Source organism: Bombina bombina, chromosome 4 (assembly GCF_027579735.1).
Source record: "Bombina bombina isolate aBomBom1 chromosome 4, aBomBom1.pri, whole genome shotgun sequence".
Taxonomy (NCBI): domain Eukaryota; kingdom Metazoa; phylum Chordata; class Amphibia; order Anura; family Bombinatoridae; genus Bombina; species Bombina bombina.
The window spans coordinates 877,616,943-877,634,980 of NC_069502.1; the positions used below are offsets into that span (position 1 = coordinate 877,616,943).

General features: G+C 39.8%; 1 protein-coding gene across 1 annotated transcript in view; it reads right to left on the minus strand.

Annotated features, from left to right (window-relative positions):
• Positions 1-18,038, minus strand: part of LOC128657404 (gastrula zinc finger protein XlCGF66.1-like) — a 59,996-nt gene that overhangs the window by 34,213 nt on the left and 7,745 nt on the right. Inside the window, exon 2 of the mRNA XM_053711740.1 lies at positions 10,424-10,511. Within this exon, the coding sequence (XP_053567715.1) occupies positions 10,424-10,498 (75 nt within the window). The 5' untranslated portion in view covers positions 10,499-10,511. The remainder of the gene's footprint in view (positions 1-10,423; positions 10,512-18,038) is intronic.

The following is an 18,038-nucleotide window of genomic DNA, read 5'->3' on the forward strand; positions in this document are numbered from 1 at the left end:
GCCCCTAACACCGCCGCCATCTATATTAAAATTATTAACCCCTAATGTAAGCCCCTAACACCGCCGCCATCTCTATTAAAATGATTAACCCCTAATTTAATCTACCTACCCCGCCGCCAGCTATATTATCTATATTAACCCTAAGTATATTATAGTTAATATAGGTATTACATTATATATATTAACTATATTAACCCTAATTATATTAGGGTTAATATAGTTACTATAGTATTTATATAAACTATATATTAACTCTATCTAACCCTAACACCCCTAACTAAATTTATATTAAATTAATCTAATTAATTTATAAACTAAAATATTCCTATTTAAATCTAAATACTTACCTATAAAATAAACCCTAAGATAGCTACAATATAATTAATAATTACATTGTAGCTATGTTAGGGTTAATATTTATTTTACAGGTAAATTGTTAATTATTTTAACTAGGTATAATTAAATAGTTATTAACTATTTAATATCTACCTAGTTAAAATAATTACCCAATTACCTGTAAAATAAATCCTAACCTAAGTTACAAATACACCTACACTATCAATAATTTAAATAAACTACAAACATCTATCTAAAAATACAATTAAATTAACTAAACTAAATTACAAAAAAAAAAAAACACTAAATTACAAAAAATAAAAAAAAATTACAAGATTTTTAAGCTAATTACACCTATTCTAAGCCCCCTAATAAAATAATAAACCCCCAAAATAAAAAAAATTCCCTGCCCTATTCTAAATTAAAAAAATTTCAAAGCTCTTTACCTTACCAGCCCTTAAAAGGGCCTTTTGTGGGGCATGCCCCAAAGAATTCAGCTCTTTTGCATACAAATACAATACCCCCCCCCATTACAACCCACCACCCACATACCCCTATTCTAAAACCACCCAAACCCCCCTTAAAAAAGCCTAACACTACCCCCCTGAAGATCTCCCTACCTTGTCTTCACCACACCGGGCCGAACTCCTGATCCGATCCGGGCGATGTCTTCCTCCAAGCGGCAAAGAAGAATTCTTCCTCCGGCGATGTCTTCCTCCAAGCGGCAAAGAAGAATTCTTCCTCCGGCGACGTCTTCCTCCAAGCGGCAGCAAAGTCTTCATTCTTCAGGCGGCATCTTCAATCTTCTTTCTTCGCTCCGCCGCCGCGGAGCATCCATCCCGGCCGACGACTGAACGAATGAGGTACCTTTAAATGACGTCATCCAAGATGGCGTCCGCCGAATTCCAATTGGCTGATAGGATTCTATCAGCCAATCGGAATTAAGTTAGAAAAATCTGATTGGCTGATTGAATCAGCCAATCAGATTCAAGTTCAATCCGATTGGCTGATCCAATCAGCCAATCAGATTGAGCTCGCATTCTATTAGCTGTTCCGATCAGCCAATAGAATGCGAGCTCAATCTGATTGGCTGATTGGATCAGCCAATCGGATTGAACTTGAATCTGATTGGCTGATTCAATCAGCCAATCAGATTTTTCTAACTTAATTCCGATTGGCTGATAGAATCCTATCAGCCAATTGGAATTCGGCGGACGCCATCTTGGATGACGTCATTTAAAGGTACCTCATTCGTCGTTCAGTCGTCGGCCGGGATGGATGCTCCGCGGCGGCGGAGCGAAGAAAGAAGATTGAAGATGCCGCCGGTAGAATGAAGACTTTGCTGCCGCTTGGAGGAAGACGTCGCCGGAGGAAGAATTCTTCTTTGCCGCTTGGAGGAAGACATCGCCGGAGGAAGAATTCTTCTTTGCCGCTTGGAGGAAGACATCGCCGGAGGAAGAATTCTTCTTTGCCGCTTGGAGGAAGACATCGCCCGGATCGGATCAGGAGTTCGGCCCGGTGTGGTGAAGACAAGGTAGGGAGATCTTCAGGGGGGTAGTGTTAGGCTTTTTTAAGGAGGGTTTGGGTGGTTTTAGAATAGGGGTATGTGGGTGGTGGGTTGTAATGGGGGGGGTATTGTATTTGTATGCAAAAGAGCTGAATTCTTTGGGGCATGCCCCACAAAAGGCCCTTTTAAGGGCTGGTAAGGTAAAGAGCTTTGAAATTTTTTTAATTTAGAATAGGGCAGGGAATTTTTTTTATTTTGGGGGTTTATTATTTTATTAGGGGGCTTAGAATAGGTGTAATTAGCTTAAAAATCTTGTAATCTTTTTTTTATTTTTTGTAATTTAGTGTTTTTTTTTGTTGTAATTTAGTTTAGTTAATTTAATTGTATTTTTAGATAGATTTTTGTAGTTTATTTAATTTATAGATAGTGTAGGTGTATTTGTAACTTAGGTTAGGATTTATTTTACAGGTAATTGGGTAATTATTTTAACTAGGTAGATATTAAATAGTTAATAACTATTTAATAGCTATTATACCTAGTTAAAATAATTAACAATTTACCTGTAAAATAAATATTAACCCTAACATAGCTACAATGTAATTATTAATTATATTGTAGCTATCTTAGGGTTTATTTTATAGGTAAGTATTTAGATTTAAATAGGAATATTTTAGTTTATAAATGAATTAGATTAATTTAATATAAATTTAGTTAGGGGTGTTAGGGTTAGATAGAGTTAATATAGTTAATATAAATACTATAGTAACTATATTAACCCTAATATAATTAGGGTTAATATAGTTAATATATATAATGTAATACCTATATTAACTATAATATACTTAGGGTTAATATAGATAATATAGCTGGCGGCGGGGTAGGTAGATTAAATTAGGGGTTAATCATTTTAATAGAGATGGCGGCGGTGTAAGGGGCTTACATTAGGGGTTAATAATATTAATATAGCTGGCGGCGGTATAGGGGGATTAGATTAGGGGTTAATAATTTTTATATAGGTGGCGGCGGTGTAAGGGGTCAGATTAGGGGATAGATAAGGTAGATGACAGCGGTGTAAGGGGTTCTAATTAGGGGATAGATAAGGTAGATGGCGGCGGTTTTAGGGGCTCACAGTAGGGGGTTAGTTTATGTAGATGGCGGCGGGGTCCGGGAGCGGCGGTTTAGGGGTTAATAACTTTATAAGGGATTTCGGGGGGGGATCGCGGTTGACAGGTAGATAGACATTGCGCATGCGTTAGGTTTATTTTAGAAGATCGCGGTTGACAGGGAGATAGACTGCGCATGCGTTAGGTGTTAGGTTTATTTTAGAAGATCGCGGTTGACAGGGAGATAGACATTGCGCATGCGTTAGGTGTTAGGTTTATTTTAGCAGCCAGTTTAGGGAGTTACGGGGTTCCAATAGTCAGCGTAAGGCTTCTTACGGCTGCTTTTTGTGGCGAGGTGAAAATGGAGTAAGTTTTCTCCATTTTCGCCACGTAAGTCCTTACGCTGCATATTGGATACCAAACTGCGCTGGTTTGGTATACCTGCCTATAGCCCAAAAAACTACGGGCGACGGCAGACATATACGCGCGTAACTTCTAGGTTACGCCGTATATGTGATACCAAACCAGCGTAAATATTGGCGTCGCCGGCTTTTGCGGGCGACGATTTTTATTGGATGGACCCCCAAGGACGTACCCTGTACATGTCAAAGGATATTCAGTGATTCCTGACAGATATCAGTGTTCCAATGTAACTATCGCTAATTTAAAAAAAAAAAAAAAATGGTTTGGAAATAACAAAGTGCTACTTGTATTTATTGCCCTATAACTTGCAAAAAAAAAATGCAAAGAACATGTAAACATTGGGTATTTCTAAACTCAGGACAAAATTTAGAAACTATTTAGCATGGGTGTTTTTTTTGGTGGTTGTAGATGTGTAACAGATTTTGGGGGTCAAAGTTAGAAAAGTGTGGGGTTTTTTTCATTTTTTCCATCATATTTTATTTTTTTTATAGTATATTATAAGATATGATGAAAATAAATGGTATCTTTAGAAAGTCCATTTAATGGTGAGAAAAAACATAATTTATGCTTACCTGATAAATTCCTTTCTTCTGTTGTGTGATCAGTCCACGGGTCATCATTACTTCTGGGATATAACTCCTCCCCAACAGGAAATGCAAGAGGATTCACCCAGCAGAGCTGCATATAGCTCCTCCCCTCTACGTCACCCCCAGTCATTCGACCAAGAATCAACGAGAAAGGAGAAACCAAGGGTGAAGTGGTGACTGGAGTATAATTTAAAAGATATTTACCTGCCTTAAACAACAGGGCGGGCCGTGGACTGATCACACAACAGAAGAAAGGAATTTATCAGGTAAGCATAAATTATGTTTTCTTCTGTTATGTGTGATCAGTCCACGGGTCATCATTACTTCTGGGATACCAATACCAAAGCAAAAGTACACGGATGACGGGAGGGATAGGCAGGCTCATTATACAGAAGGAACCACTGCCTGAAGAACCTTTCTCCCAAAAATAGCCTCCGAAGAAGCAAAAGTGTCAAATTTGTAAAATTTGGAAAAAGTATGAAGCGAAGACCAAGTTGCAGCCTTGCAAATCTGTTCAACAGAGGCCTCATTCTTAAAGGCCCAAGTGGAAGCCACAGCTCTAGTAGAATGAGCTGTAATTCTTTCAGGAGGCTGCTGTCCAGCAGTCTCATAGGCTAAACGAATTATGCTACGAAGCCAGAAGGAGAGAGAGGTAGCCGAAGCCTTATGACCTCTCCTCTGACCAGAGTACACGACAAACAGGGAAGACATTTGTCGAAAATCCTTAGTTGCCTGCAAGTAGAACTTGAGGGCACGAACTACATCCAGATTGTGTAGAAGACGTTCCTTCTTTGAAGAAGGATTCGGGCACAGGGAAGGCACCACGATCTCTTGATTGATGTTCCTGTTAGTGACTACCTTAGGTAAGAACCCAGGTTTTGTACGCAGAACTACCTTATCTGAATGAAAAATCAAATAAGGAGAATCACAATGTAAAGCTGATAACTCAGAGACTCTCCGAGCCGAAGAAATCGCCATCAAAAATAACACTTTCCAAGATAACAACTTTATATCAATGGAATGAAGGGGTTCAAACGGAACTCCTTGTAGAACGTTAAGAACAAGGTTTAGACTCCATGGCGGAGCAACAGTTTTAAACACAGGCTTGATCCTAGCTAAAGCCTGACAAAAGGCCTGGACGTCTGGATTTTCTGACAGACGCCTGTGTAACAAGATGGACAGAGCTGAGATCTGTCCCTTTAATGAGCTAGCCGATAAACCCTTTTCTAAACCTTCTTGTAGAAAGGACAATATCCTAGGAATCCTAACCTTACTCCAGGAGTAACCTTTGGATTCGCACCAGTATAGGTATTTACGCCATATCTTATGGTAAATCCTTCTGGTAACAGGCTTCCTAGCCTGTATCAGGGTATCAATAACCGACTCAGAAAAACCACGTTTTGATAAAATCAAGCGTTCAATTTCCAAGCAGTCAGCTTCAGAGAAGTTAGATTTTGATGTTTGAATGGACCCTGTATCAGAAGGTCCTGTCTTAGAGGTAGAGACCAAGGCGGACAGGATGACATGTCCACTAGATCTGCATACCAAGTCCTGCGTGGCCATGCAGGCGATATTAGAATCACTGATGCTCTCTCCTGTTTGATTTTGGCAATCAATCGAGGAAGCAGCGGGAAGGGTGGAAACACATAAGCCATCCCGAAGATCCAAGGTGCTGTCAAAGCATCTATCAGAACCGCTCCCGGATCCCTGGATCTGGACCCGTAGCGAGGAAGTTTGGCGTTCTGGCGAGACGCCATGAGATCTATCTCTGGTTTGCCCCAACGTCGAAGTATTTGGGCAAAGACCTCCGGATGAAGTTCCCACTCCCCCGGATGAAAAGTCTGGCGACTCAAGAAATCCGCCTCCCAGTTCTCCACTCCCGGGATGTGGATTGCTGACAGGTGGCAAGAGTGAGACTCTGCCCAGCGAATTATCTTTGATACTTCCATCATTGCTAGGGAGCTTCTTGTCCCTCCTTGATGGTTGATGTAAGCTACAGTCGTGATGTTGTCCGACTGAAACCTGATGAACCCCCGAGTTTTTAACTGGGGCCAAGCCAGAAGGGCATTGAGAACTGCTCTCAATTCCAGAATGTTTATTGGCAGGAGACTTTCCTCCTGATTCCATTGTCCCTGAGCCTTCAGAGAATTCCAGACAGCGCCCCAACCTAGTAGGCTGGCGTCTGTTGTTACAATTGTCCAGTCCGGCCTGCTGAATGGCATCCCCCTGGACAGATGTGGCCGAGAAAGCCACCATAGAAGAGAGTTTCTGGTCTCTTGATCCAGATTCAGAGTAGGGGACAAGTCTGAGTAATCCCCATTCCACTGACTCAGCATGCACAATTGCAGCGGTCTGAGATGTAGGCGTGCAAAGGGTACTATGTCCATTGCTGCTACCATTAAGCCGATCACCTCCATGCATTGAGCTACTGACGGGAGTTGAATGGAATGAAGGACACGGCATGCATTTAGAAGCTTTGTTAATCTGTCTTCTGTCAGATAAATCTTCATTTCTACAGAATCTATAAGAGTCCCCAAGAATGGAACTCTTGTGAGAGGAAAGAGAGAACTCTTCTTTTCGTTCACTTTCCATCCATGCGACCTTAGAAATGCCAGAACTAACTCTGTATGAGACTTGGCAGTTTGAAAGCTTGAAGCTTGTATCAGAATGTCGTCTAGGTACGGAGCTACCGAAATTCCTCGCGGTCTTAGTACCGCCAGAAGGGCACCCAGAACCTTTGTGAAGATTCTTGGAGCCGTAGCCAATCCGAATGGAAGAGCTACAAACTGGTAATGCCTGTCTAAGAAGGCAAACCTTAGATACCGGTAATGATCTTTGTGAATCGGTATGTGAAGGTAAGCATCCTTTAAATCCACTGTGGTCATGTACTGACCCTTTTGGATCATGGGTAAGATTGTCCGAATAGTTTCCATTTTGAACGATGGAACTCTTAGGAATTTGTTTAGGATCTTTAAATCCAAGATTGGCCTGAAAGTTCCCTCTTTTTTGGGAACCACAAACAGGTTTGAGTAAAACCCCTGTCCTTGTTCCGACCGCGGAACCGGATGGATCACTCCCATTAATAACAGATCTTGTACACAGCGTAGAAACGCTTCTTTCTTTATCCGGTTTGTTGATAACCTTGACAGATGAAATCTCCCTCTTGGGGGAGAGAATTTGAAGTCTAGAAGGTATCCCTGAGATATGATCTCTAGCGCCCAGGGATCCTGAACATCTCTTGCCCAAGCCTGGGCGAAGAGAGAGAGTCTGCCCCCCACTAGATCCGGTCCCGGATCGGGGGCCCTCGGTTCATGCTGTCTTTGGGGCAGCAGCAGGTTTCCTGGCCTGCTTGCCCTTGTTCCAGGACTGGTTAGGTTTCCAGCCTTGTCTGTAACGAGCAACAGCTCCTTCCTGTTTTGGTGCAGTGGAAGTTGGTGCTGCTCCTGCTTTGAAATTCCGAAAGGGACGAAAATTAGACTGTCTAGCCTTAGCTTTGGCTTTGTCTTGAGGAAGGGCGTGGCCCTTACCTCCTGTAATGTCAGCGATAATTTCTTTCAAACCGGGCCCAAATAAAGTTTGCCCCTTGAAAGGTATATTAAGTAATTTGGACTTAGAAGTTACATCAGCTGACCAGGATTTTAGCCACAGCGCCCTACGTGCCTGAATGGCGAATCCTGAGTTCTTAGCCGTAAGTTTGGTTAAATGTACTACGGCCTCCGAAATGAATGAATTAGCTAGTTTAAGGACTCTAAGCCTGTCCGTAATGTCGTCCAGCGTAGCTGAACTAAGGTTCTCTTCCAGAGACTCAATCCAAAATGCTGCCGCAGCCGTAATCGGCGCGATGCATGCAAGGGGTTGCAATATAAAACCTTGTTGAACAAACATTTTCTTAAGGTAACCCTCTAATTTTTTATCCATTGGATCTGAAAAAGCACAGCTATCCTCCACCGGGATAGTGGTATGCTTAGCTAAAGTAGAAACTGCTCCCTCCACCTTAGGGACCGTTTGCCATAAGTCCCGTGTGGTGGCGTCTATTGGAAACATCTTTCTAAATATTGGAGGGGGTGAGAACGGCACACCGGGTCTATCCCACTCCTTAGTAACAATTTCAGTTAGTCTCTTAGGTATAGGAAAAACGTCAGTACTCGCCGGTACCGCAAAGTATTTATCCAACCTACACAATTTCTCTGGTATTGCAACAGTGTTACAATCATTAAGAGCCGCTAAAACCTCCCCTAGTAATACACGGAGGTTCTCCAATTTAAATTTAAAATTTGAAATATCTGAATCCAATCTGTTTGGATCAGAACCGTCACCCACAGAATGAAGCTCTCCGTCCTCATGCTCTGCAAGCTGTGACGCAGTATCAGACATGGCCCTAGTATTATCAGCGCACTCTGTTCTCACCCCAGAGTGATCACGCTTGCCTCTTAGTTCTGGTAATTTAGCCAAAACTTCAGTCATAACAGTAGCCATATCTTGTAATGTTATCTGTAATGGCCGCCCAGATGTACTAGGCGCCACAATATCACGCACCTCCCGGGCGGGAGATGCAGGTACTGACACGTGAGGCGAGTTAGTCGGCATAACTCTCCCCTCGCTGTTTGGTGAAATTTGTTCAATTTGTACAGATTGGCTTTTATTTAAAGTAGCATCAATACAGTTAGTACATAAATTTCTATTGGGCTCCACCTTGGCATTGGAACAAATGACACAGGTATCTTCCTCTGAATCAGACATGTTTAACACACTAGCAATAAACTTGCAACTTGGTTACAATCTTATTTAACAAAAACGTACTGTGCCTCAAAGAAGCACTAAACGATTAAATGACAGTTGAAATAATGAACTGAAAAACAGTTATAGCATCAATCCTTAAAAACAACACAACTTTTAGCAAAGGGTTGTTCCCATTAGTAAAGTAACAATAATTAAATTTGAAACATAAAAATTACAGAGCAACGTTTTTAATCACAGTCAATATATAAGTCTCACAGCTCTGCTGAGAGAATCTACCTCCCTCCAAAGAAGTTTGAAGACCCCTGAGTTCTGTTAGAGATGAACCGGATCATGCAGGAAATACAAGAGTAACTGACTGGAAATTTTTGATGCGTAGCAAAGAGCGCCAAAAACGGCCCCTCCCCCTCACACACAGCAGTGAGAGAGAAACGAAACTGTCACAATTAAAACAAGCAACTGCCAAGTGGAAAAATAATGCCCAAACATTTATTCACTCAGTACCTCAGAAAATGCAAACGATTCTACATTCCAGCAAAAACGTTTAACATAATAAATACCTATTAAAAGGTTTAATGTACTTTTAACAGAGTAATTCCAGTGAAATACCATCCCCAGAATACTGAAGTGTAGAGTATACATACATGTCATTATAACGGTATGGCAGGATTTTCTCATCAATTCCATTCAGAAAATAAAAACTGCTACATACCTCAATGCAGATTCATCTGCCCGCTGTCCCCTGATCTGAAGCTTTTACCTCCCTCAGATGGCCGAGAAACAGCAATATGATCTTAACTACTCCGGTTAAAATCATAGTAAAAACTCTGGTAGATTCTTCTTCAAACTCTGCCAGAGAGGCAATAACACGCTCCGGTGCTATTGTAAAATAACAAACTTTTGATTGAAGTTATAAAAACTAAGTATAATCACCATAGTCCTCTCACACATCCTATCTAGTCGTTGGGTGCAAGAGAATGACTGGGGGTGACGTAGAGGGGAGGAGCTATATGCAGCTCTGCTGGGTGAATCCTCTTGCATTTCCTGTTGGGGAGGAGTTATATCCCAGAAGTAATGATGACCCGTGGACTGATCACACATAACAGAAGAAACGGTATATAATATGTGTGGGTATAGTAAATGAGTGAGAGGAAAATTACAGCTAAACACAAACACCGCAGAAATGTAAAAATAGCCTTGGTCCCAAAGGGTCAGAAAACGAAAAAGTGCTGTGGTCAAAAAAGGGATTGAAACCCAAAAATATTCTTTCAAGATTCAGATAGAGAATACAATTTTAAACAACTTTCCAATTTACTTCTATTATGTGCTAACTTCTCTTGTTATCCTTTGCTGAAAGGTTTATCTAGGCAAGCTCATAAGCAGCAGAGAACCTAGGTTCTAGCTGTTGATAGGTGGCTGCATATATATATTGATTGTGATTGGCTCACCCATGAGTTCAGTTAGAAACCATTAGTGCATTGCTGCTCATTCAACAAATGATACCAAGAGAATGAAACAAATTAGGTTATAGAAGTAAATTAGAAAGTTGTTTAAAATTGTATTCTCTATCTGAATCATGAAAGAAAAAAATTGGGTTTCAGGTCCTTTTAAAGGGGTTAAACACCGGCTCTTTCTCTACCTCTAAGCACCTGTCACCGTTTGTTGCTAAGCAACTAATACACATATTCACTGCAGGAGGTTACCATGGTGTCGTTATGATGTTTTCTCACCTCTCCCGTCAGCAGGTAGAGAATCTCCAGGATGTGATTCAGGATCCGCTCAGGCAGCTTCTTCATCTTGTTCATGGTCAGTGATATTCTGTAACAACAGTGGGACATATATGACAGAAATTACAGATATGAGAATAATGGTTATACACAAATACCTATAAACATATATAAACTTAAACTCTACCACTGAAATATATAAGTATAGCCGACATATGTAAATAAACTGACATATACACTTTACATACACAATATAGCTACATACATACACACAACTGATAACGAAGGCTATCCCTTCTGCCTCTTACACACACATAGCCCCCTCCCCAGTACCTTATATGCAGATATATAATATTATAGAGATGTTTACTCTGCATCACACACATTCCTTCCCCAGTACTGTATATACAAATATATATTATTATGTAGGGATTCCCTCTGCCTCATACACACACAGCCATCTCCCCAGTACCTTATATACAGAAATATTAAATTATAGAAAAGTTCCCTCTGCCTCACAAACACAGCCCTCTCCTCAGCACTTTATATACCGATATATAGTATTATAGACTAGTTCTCTATGCCTCACACACAGCTTCTTCCCCAGTTCCTTACATATTACAGATAGTTAATACTATAGAGACCCCACTGCCTCACACACGGCCCCCTCAACAGTACAAGTATTACATTCACGCAGCTGGGCCATTCGAGTACGTCCGTGTTGTCAGTGAATCTTTTGGGATTTGCTCTGTGCATAATCTCCTACACCTATGCGGAACTAGCTGTGTATAAAGGAAGTGGCGTTCACAGGGAGTTGAATACCCCGTCAAGCCCAAGCAAACACAAATGTATTCAAGACACCACAAGAAGGATTTGCATCACGTCCTGATGGCGAGATCTATCACTGTATGGTCTCTCAATGGGGTCCCTAAGGCGAGGGTAGATTCCCTCAGTAGGTTTTGTAGAGAGGGAGTTTTTCTTTAAAGGGGCATTGTACACTAGATTTTTCTTTGTATAAATGTATTATAGATGATCCATTTTATATAGCCCATCTGGGAGTGTTTTTGTAACAATGTATAAATTTGCTTATTTTTTTAATAACATTGTGCTGATTTTCAGACTCCTATCCAAGCCCCAAAGTATCAAATATAGACCCAGGTCTAGAGATTTGTGCTGTTGTTGTTTGGGTAATCTGTCTTTTCATATGCAAGAAAAAGGGGAGGGGGGAATGTATGCTCTGTTTTCCCAGCCCCTTTTTTACTGAGTGTCCCTGCCTAACCTCATCAACAGTTCTAAATTGGGAGCTTCTAAGTACGTTTTAAAATAAGTTTTATACTGGATTTTTAGATCAGTATCTGTGAATATTCTTCTTTATAGTAGTGTCTATTACATGCACTTATTTGAAAATCTGTGTACACTGTCCCTTTAAGATTGCGTTTGTGCTTCGATAGTGGACACAGTGTGCATGGGATCGCTACAGCCATTCTGCATACTGACATATGGCAATTCCCTGCTTTTCATCCTTCTACACTGCCTCTGAATGTTGATATATTGTTTCCAATTCCACAGGAAATATAGCTTGTATCTCCAGTTGTAGGCATTTCTTAGTGGCCACTGACATTTTAACTTATTGTTTTTAGGTAGTATAAATATTTAATACACTTATTTTGTTAACTTTTTTTTATAATAGTACATTGGTATTGAATAGATTTACTTATTTTGGGTGTTTTGTTGCTCGAGAGAATCATTCTGCCTCACACACACAGTGCCATCTCCAATACCATATATAAAGATATATATTTCATAGAGAAGTTTCCTCTACCTCTCACACACACAACCCAGCTGTACATTATATACAGATAAATATTATTACAAACAAAGCTCCTTCCCTATACCGTATACACAGATATAGGGAGGTTTCCTATGGGTCACACACACAGTCCACTACCTAGTAGTTTAAATACAAATATATAATATTATAGAGGTCCCCTTTGCCTCACGCAAAAGATCACCTCCCCTGCACTATATGTATATATATATATAGTGGTTCCCTGCGCCTCACACACACAAACCACTACAGTAGCTTATACAGTAAAGTTACACGACAAGGAAGTTGGTTTCTTATTCAAGCTGTTTCTTATTGGTGAAATTCTGTTTCTTATTCATGGAAGTTGGTTTCTTATTCAATTTTTTTGTCAGACTGCTTTAAATTGACTTTAAAATAAAAAAATAGGTTTTATTAAAATAATAATATGATTCATATAATGTAGTTACACAGAGGTGGAATCTCTTTATATAACAATTAGATATACAAACTTGAAAAAAGGGCATACGTTGGCACCACTACAAATATTACTATATTGAATAAGTAACATATATTTTCAAAGGGTTAATAACCATTGGGCCACTGAATTCACTATGAATATATACAGGGTAGATCCCCCTCCATGCCATGCAATTGTTTTTAGCCTGGCCCAATGGTGTTTTTGGCACAGAAATTGATGCCAACCCTGGCATAGATAACATAATTCTCATTTTTGAATAAGTAACATATATTTTCAAAGGGTTAATAACCATTGGGCCACTGATTTCACTATGAATATCTACAGGGTAGATGCCCCTCCATGCCATGCAATTGTTTTTAGCCTGGCCCAATGGTGATTTTGGCACAGAAATTGATGCCAACCCTGGCATAGGTGACATAATTCTCATTTTTTAATAAGTAACAGATATTTTCAAAGGGTTAATAACCATTGGGCCACTGATTTCACTATGAATATCTACAGGGTAGATCCCCTTCCATGACATGCAATTGATTTTAGCCTGGCCCAATTGTGTTTCAGGCACAGAAATTGATGCCAACACTGTCATAGGTGACATAATTCTCATTTTTGAATAAGTAACAGATATTTTCAAAGGGTTAATAACCATTGGGCCACTGATTTCACTATGCATATATACAGGGTAGATCCCCCTCCATGCCATGCAATTGTTTTTAGCCTGGCCCAATGGTGTTTTTGGCACAGAAATTGATGCCAACCCTGGCATAGATAACAACATTCTATTTTTTTAAATAAGTAACAGATACTTTCAAAGGGTTAATAACCATTGGGCCACTGATTTCACTATGAATATATACAGGGCAGATCCCCCTCCATGCCATGCAATTGTTTTTAGCCTGGCCCAATGGTGTTTTTGGCACAGAAATTGATGCCAACCCTGGCATAGATAACATAATTCTCATTTTTGAATAAGTAACATATATTTTCAAAGGGTTAATAACCATTGGGCCACTGATTTCACTATGAATATCTACAGGGTAGATGCCCCTCCATGCCATGCAATTGTTTTTAGCCTGGCCCAATGGTGATTTTGGCACAGAAATTGATGCCAACCCTGGCATAGGTGACATAATTCTCATTTTTGAATAAGTAACAGATATTTTCAAAGGGTTAATAACCATTGGGCCACTGATTTCACTATGAATATCTACAGGGTAGATCCCCTTCCATGACATGCAATTGTTTTTAGCCTGGCCCAATTGTGTTTCAGGCACAGAACTTGATGCCAACACTGGCATAGGTGACATAATTCTCATTTTTGAATAAGTAACAGATATTTTCAAAGGGTTAATAACCATTGGGCCACTGATTTCACTATGAATTTATACAGGGTAGATCCCCCTCCATGTCATGCAATTGTTTTTAGCCTGGCCCAATGGTTTTTTTGGCACAGAAATTGATGCCAACCCTGGCATAGGTGACATAATTCTCATTTTTGAATAAGTAACAGATATTTTCAAAGGGTTAATAACCATTGGGCCACTGATTTCAATATAAATATATACAGGTTAGATCTCCCTCCATGACATGTAATTGTTTTTAGCCTGTCCCAATGGTGTTTTGGGCACAGAAATTGATGCCAACACTGGCATAGATAACATAATTCTCATTTTTGAATAAGTAACATATATTTTCAAAGGGTTAATAACCATTGGGCCACTGATTTCACTATGCATATATACAGTGTAGATCCCCCTCCATGCCATGCAATTGTTTTTAGCCTGGCCCAATGGTGTTTTTGGCACAGAAATTGATGCCAACCCTGGCATAGATAACATAATTCTCATTTTTGAATATGTAACAGATACTTTCAAAGGGTTAATAACCATTGGGCCACTGATTTCACTATGAATATATACAGGGAAGATCCCCCTCCATGCCATGCAATTGTTTTTAGCCTGGCCCAATGGTGTTTTTGGCACATAAATTGATGCCAACCCTGGCATAGATAACATAATTCTCATTTTTGAATAAGTAACAGATATTTTCAAAGGGTTAATAACCATTGGGCCACTGATTTCACTATGAATATATACTGGGCAGATCCCCTTCCATGACATGCAATTGTTTTTAGCCTGGCCCAATGGTGCTTTTGGCACAGAAATTGATGCCAACCCTGGCATAGGTGACATATTTTTCGTTTTAAACGAGTAACAGATATTTTCAAAGGGTTAATAACCATTGGGCCACTGATTTCACTATGAATTTATACAGGGTACATCCCCCTCCATGTCATGCAATTGTTTTTAGCCTGGCCCAATGGTGCTTTTGGCACAGAAATTGATGCCAACCCTGGCATAGGTGACATATTTCTCGTTTTGAATAAGTAACAGATATTTTCAAAGGGTTAATAACCATTGGGCCACTGATTTCACTATGAATATCTACAGGGTAGATCCCCTTCCATGACATGCAATTGATTTTAGCCTGGCCCAATTGTGTTTCAGGCACAGAAATTGATGCCAACACTGTCATAGGTGACATAATTCTCATTTTTTAATAAGTAACAGATATTTTCAAAGGGTTAATAACCATTGGGCCACTGATTTCACTATGCATATATACAGGGTAGATCCCCCTCCATGCCATGCAATTGTTTTTAGCCTGGCCCAATGGTGTTTTTGGCACAGAAATTGATGCCAACCCTGGCATAGATAACAAAATTCTATTTTTTTAAATAAGTAACAGATACTTTCAAAGGGTTAATAACCATTGGGCCACTGATTTCACTATGAATATATACAGGGCAGATCCCCCTCCATGCCATGCAATTGTTTTTAGCCTGGCCCAATGGTGTTTTTGGCACAGAAATTGATGCCAACCCTGGCATAGATAACATAATTCTCATTTTTGAATAAGTAACATATTTTCAAAGGGTTAATAACCATTGGGCCACTGATTTCACTATGAATATCTACAGGGTAGATGCCCCTCCATGCCATGCAATTGTTTTTAGCCTGGCCCAATGGTGATTTTGGCACAGAAATTGATGCCAACCCTGGCATAGGTGACATAATTCTCATTTTTGAATAAGTAACAGATATTTTCAAAGGGTTAATAACCATTGGGCCACTGATTTCACTATGAATATCTACAGGGTAGATCCCCTTCCATGACATGCAATTGTTTTTAGCCTGGCCCAATTGTGTTTCAGGCACAGAAATTGATGCCAACACTGGCATAGGTGACATAATTCTCATTTTTGAATAAGTAACATATATTTTCAAAGGGTTAATAACCATTGGGCCACTGATTTCACTATGAATTTATACAGGGTAGATCCCCCTCCATGTCATGCAATTGTTTTTAGCCTGGCCCAATGGTTTTTTTGGCACAGAAATTGATGCCAACCCTGGCATAGGTGACATAATTCTCATTTTTGAATAAGTAACAGATATTTTCAAAGGGTTAATAACCATTGGGCCACTGATTTCAATATAAATATATACAGGTTAGATCTCCCTCCATGACATGTAATTGTTTTTAGCCTGTCCCAATGGTGTTTTGGGCACAGAAATTGATGCCAACACTGGCATAGATAACATAATTCTCATTTTTGAATAAGTAACATATATTTTCAAAGGGTTAATAACCATTGGGCCACTGATTTCACTATGCATATATACAGTGTAGATCCCCCTCCATGCCATGCAATTGTTTTTAGCCTGGCCCAATGGTGTTTTTGGCACAGAAATTGATGCCAACCCTGGCATAGATAACATAATTCTCATTTTTGAATATGTAACAGATACTTTCAAAGGGTTAATAACCATTGGGCCACTGATTTCACTATGAATATATACAGGGAAGATCCCCCTCCATGCCATGCAATTGTTTTTAGCCTGGCCCAATGGTGTTTTTGGCACATAAATTGATGCCAACCCTGGCATAGATAACATAATTCTCATTTTTGAATAAGTAACAGATATTTTCAAAGGGTTAATAACCATTGGGCCACTGATTTCACTATGAATATATACTGGGCAGATCCCCTTCCATGACATGCAATTGTTTTTAGCCTGGCCCAATGGTGCTTTTGGCACATAAATTGATGCCAACCCTGGCATAGATAACATAATTCTCATTTTTGAATAAGTAACAGATATTTTCAAAGGGTTAATAACCATTGGGCCACTGATTTCACTATGAATTTATACAGGGTACATCCCCCTCCATGTCATGCAATTGTTTTTAGCCTGGCCCAATGGTGCTTTTGGCACAGAAATTGATGCCAACCCTGGCATAGGTGACATATTTCTCGTTTTGAATAAGTAACAGATATTTTCAAAGGGTTAATAACCATTGGGCCACTGATTTCAATATAAATATATACAGGTTAGATCTCCCTCCATGACATGCAATTGTTTTTAGCCTGGCCCAATGGTGTTTTGGGCACAGAAATTGATGCCAACACTGGCATAAGTGACATAATTCTCATTTTTGAATAAGTAACAGATACATTCAAATGATTAATAACCATTGGGCCACTGATTTCACTATGAATATCTACAGGGTAGATCCCCCTCCATGCCATGCAATTGTTTTTAGCCTGGCCCAATGGTGTTTTTGGCACATAAATTGATGCCAACCCTGGCATAGATAACATAATTCTCATTTTTGAATAAGTAACAGATACTTTCAAAGGGTTAATAACCATTGGGCCACTGATTTCACTATGAATATCTACAGGGTAGATCCCCCTCCATGCCATGCAATTGTTTTTAGCCTGGCCCAATGGTGTTTTTGGCACAGAAATTGATGCCAACCCTGGCATAGATAACATAATTCTCCTTTTTGAATAAGTAACAGAAACTTTCAAAGGGTTAATAACCATTGGGCCACTGATTTCACTATGAATGTCTACAGGGTAGATCCCCCTCCATGCCATGCAATTGTTTTTAGCCTGGCCCAATGGTGTTTTTGGCACATAAATTGATGCCAACCCTGGCATAGGTGTCATAATTCTAATTTTTGAATAAGTAACAGATACTTTCAAAGGGTTAATAACCATTGGGCCACTGATTTCACTATGAATATATACAGGTTAGATCTCCTTTCATGACATGCAATTGTTTTTATCCTGGCCCAATGGTGTTTTTGGCACAGAAATTGATGCCAACCCCGGCATAGGTGACATAATTCTCATTTTTGAATAAGTAACAGATACTTTCAAAGGGTTAATAACCATTGGGCCACTGATTTCACTATGAATATATACCGGGCAGATCCCCCTCCATGCCATGCAATTGTTTTTAGCCTGGCCCAATGGTGTTTTT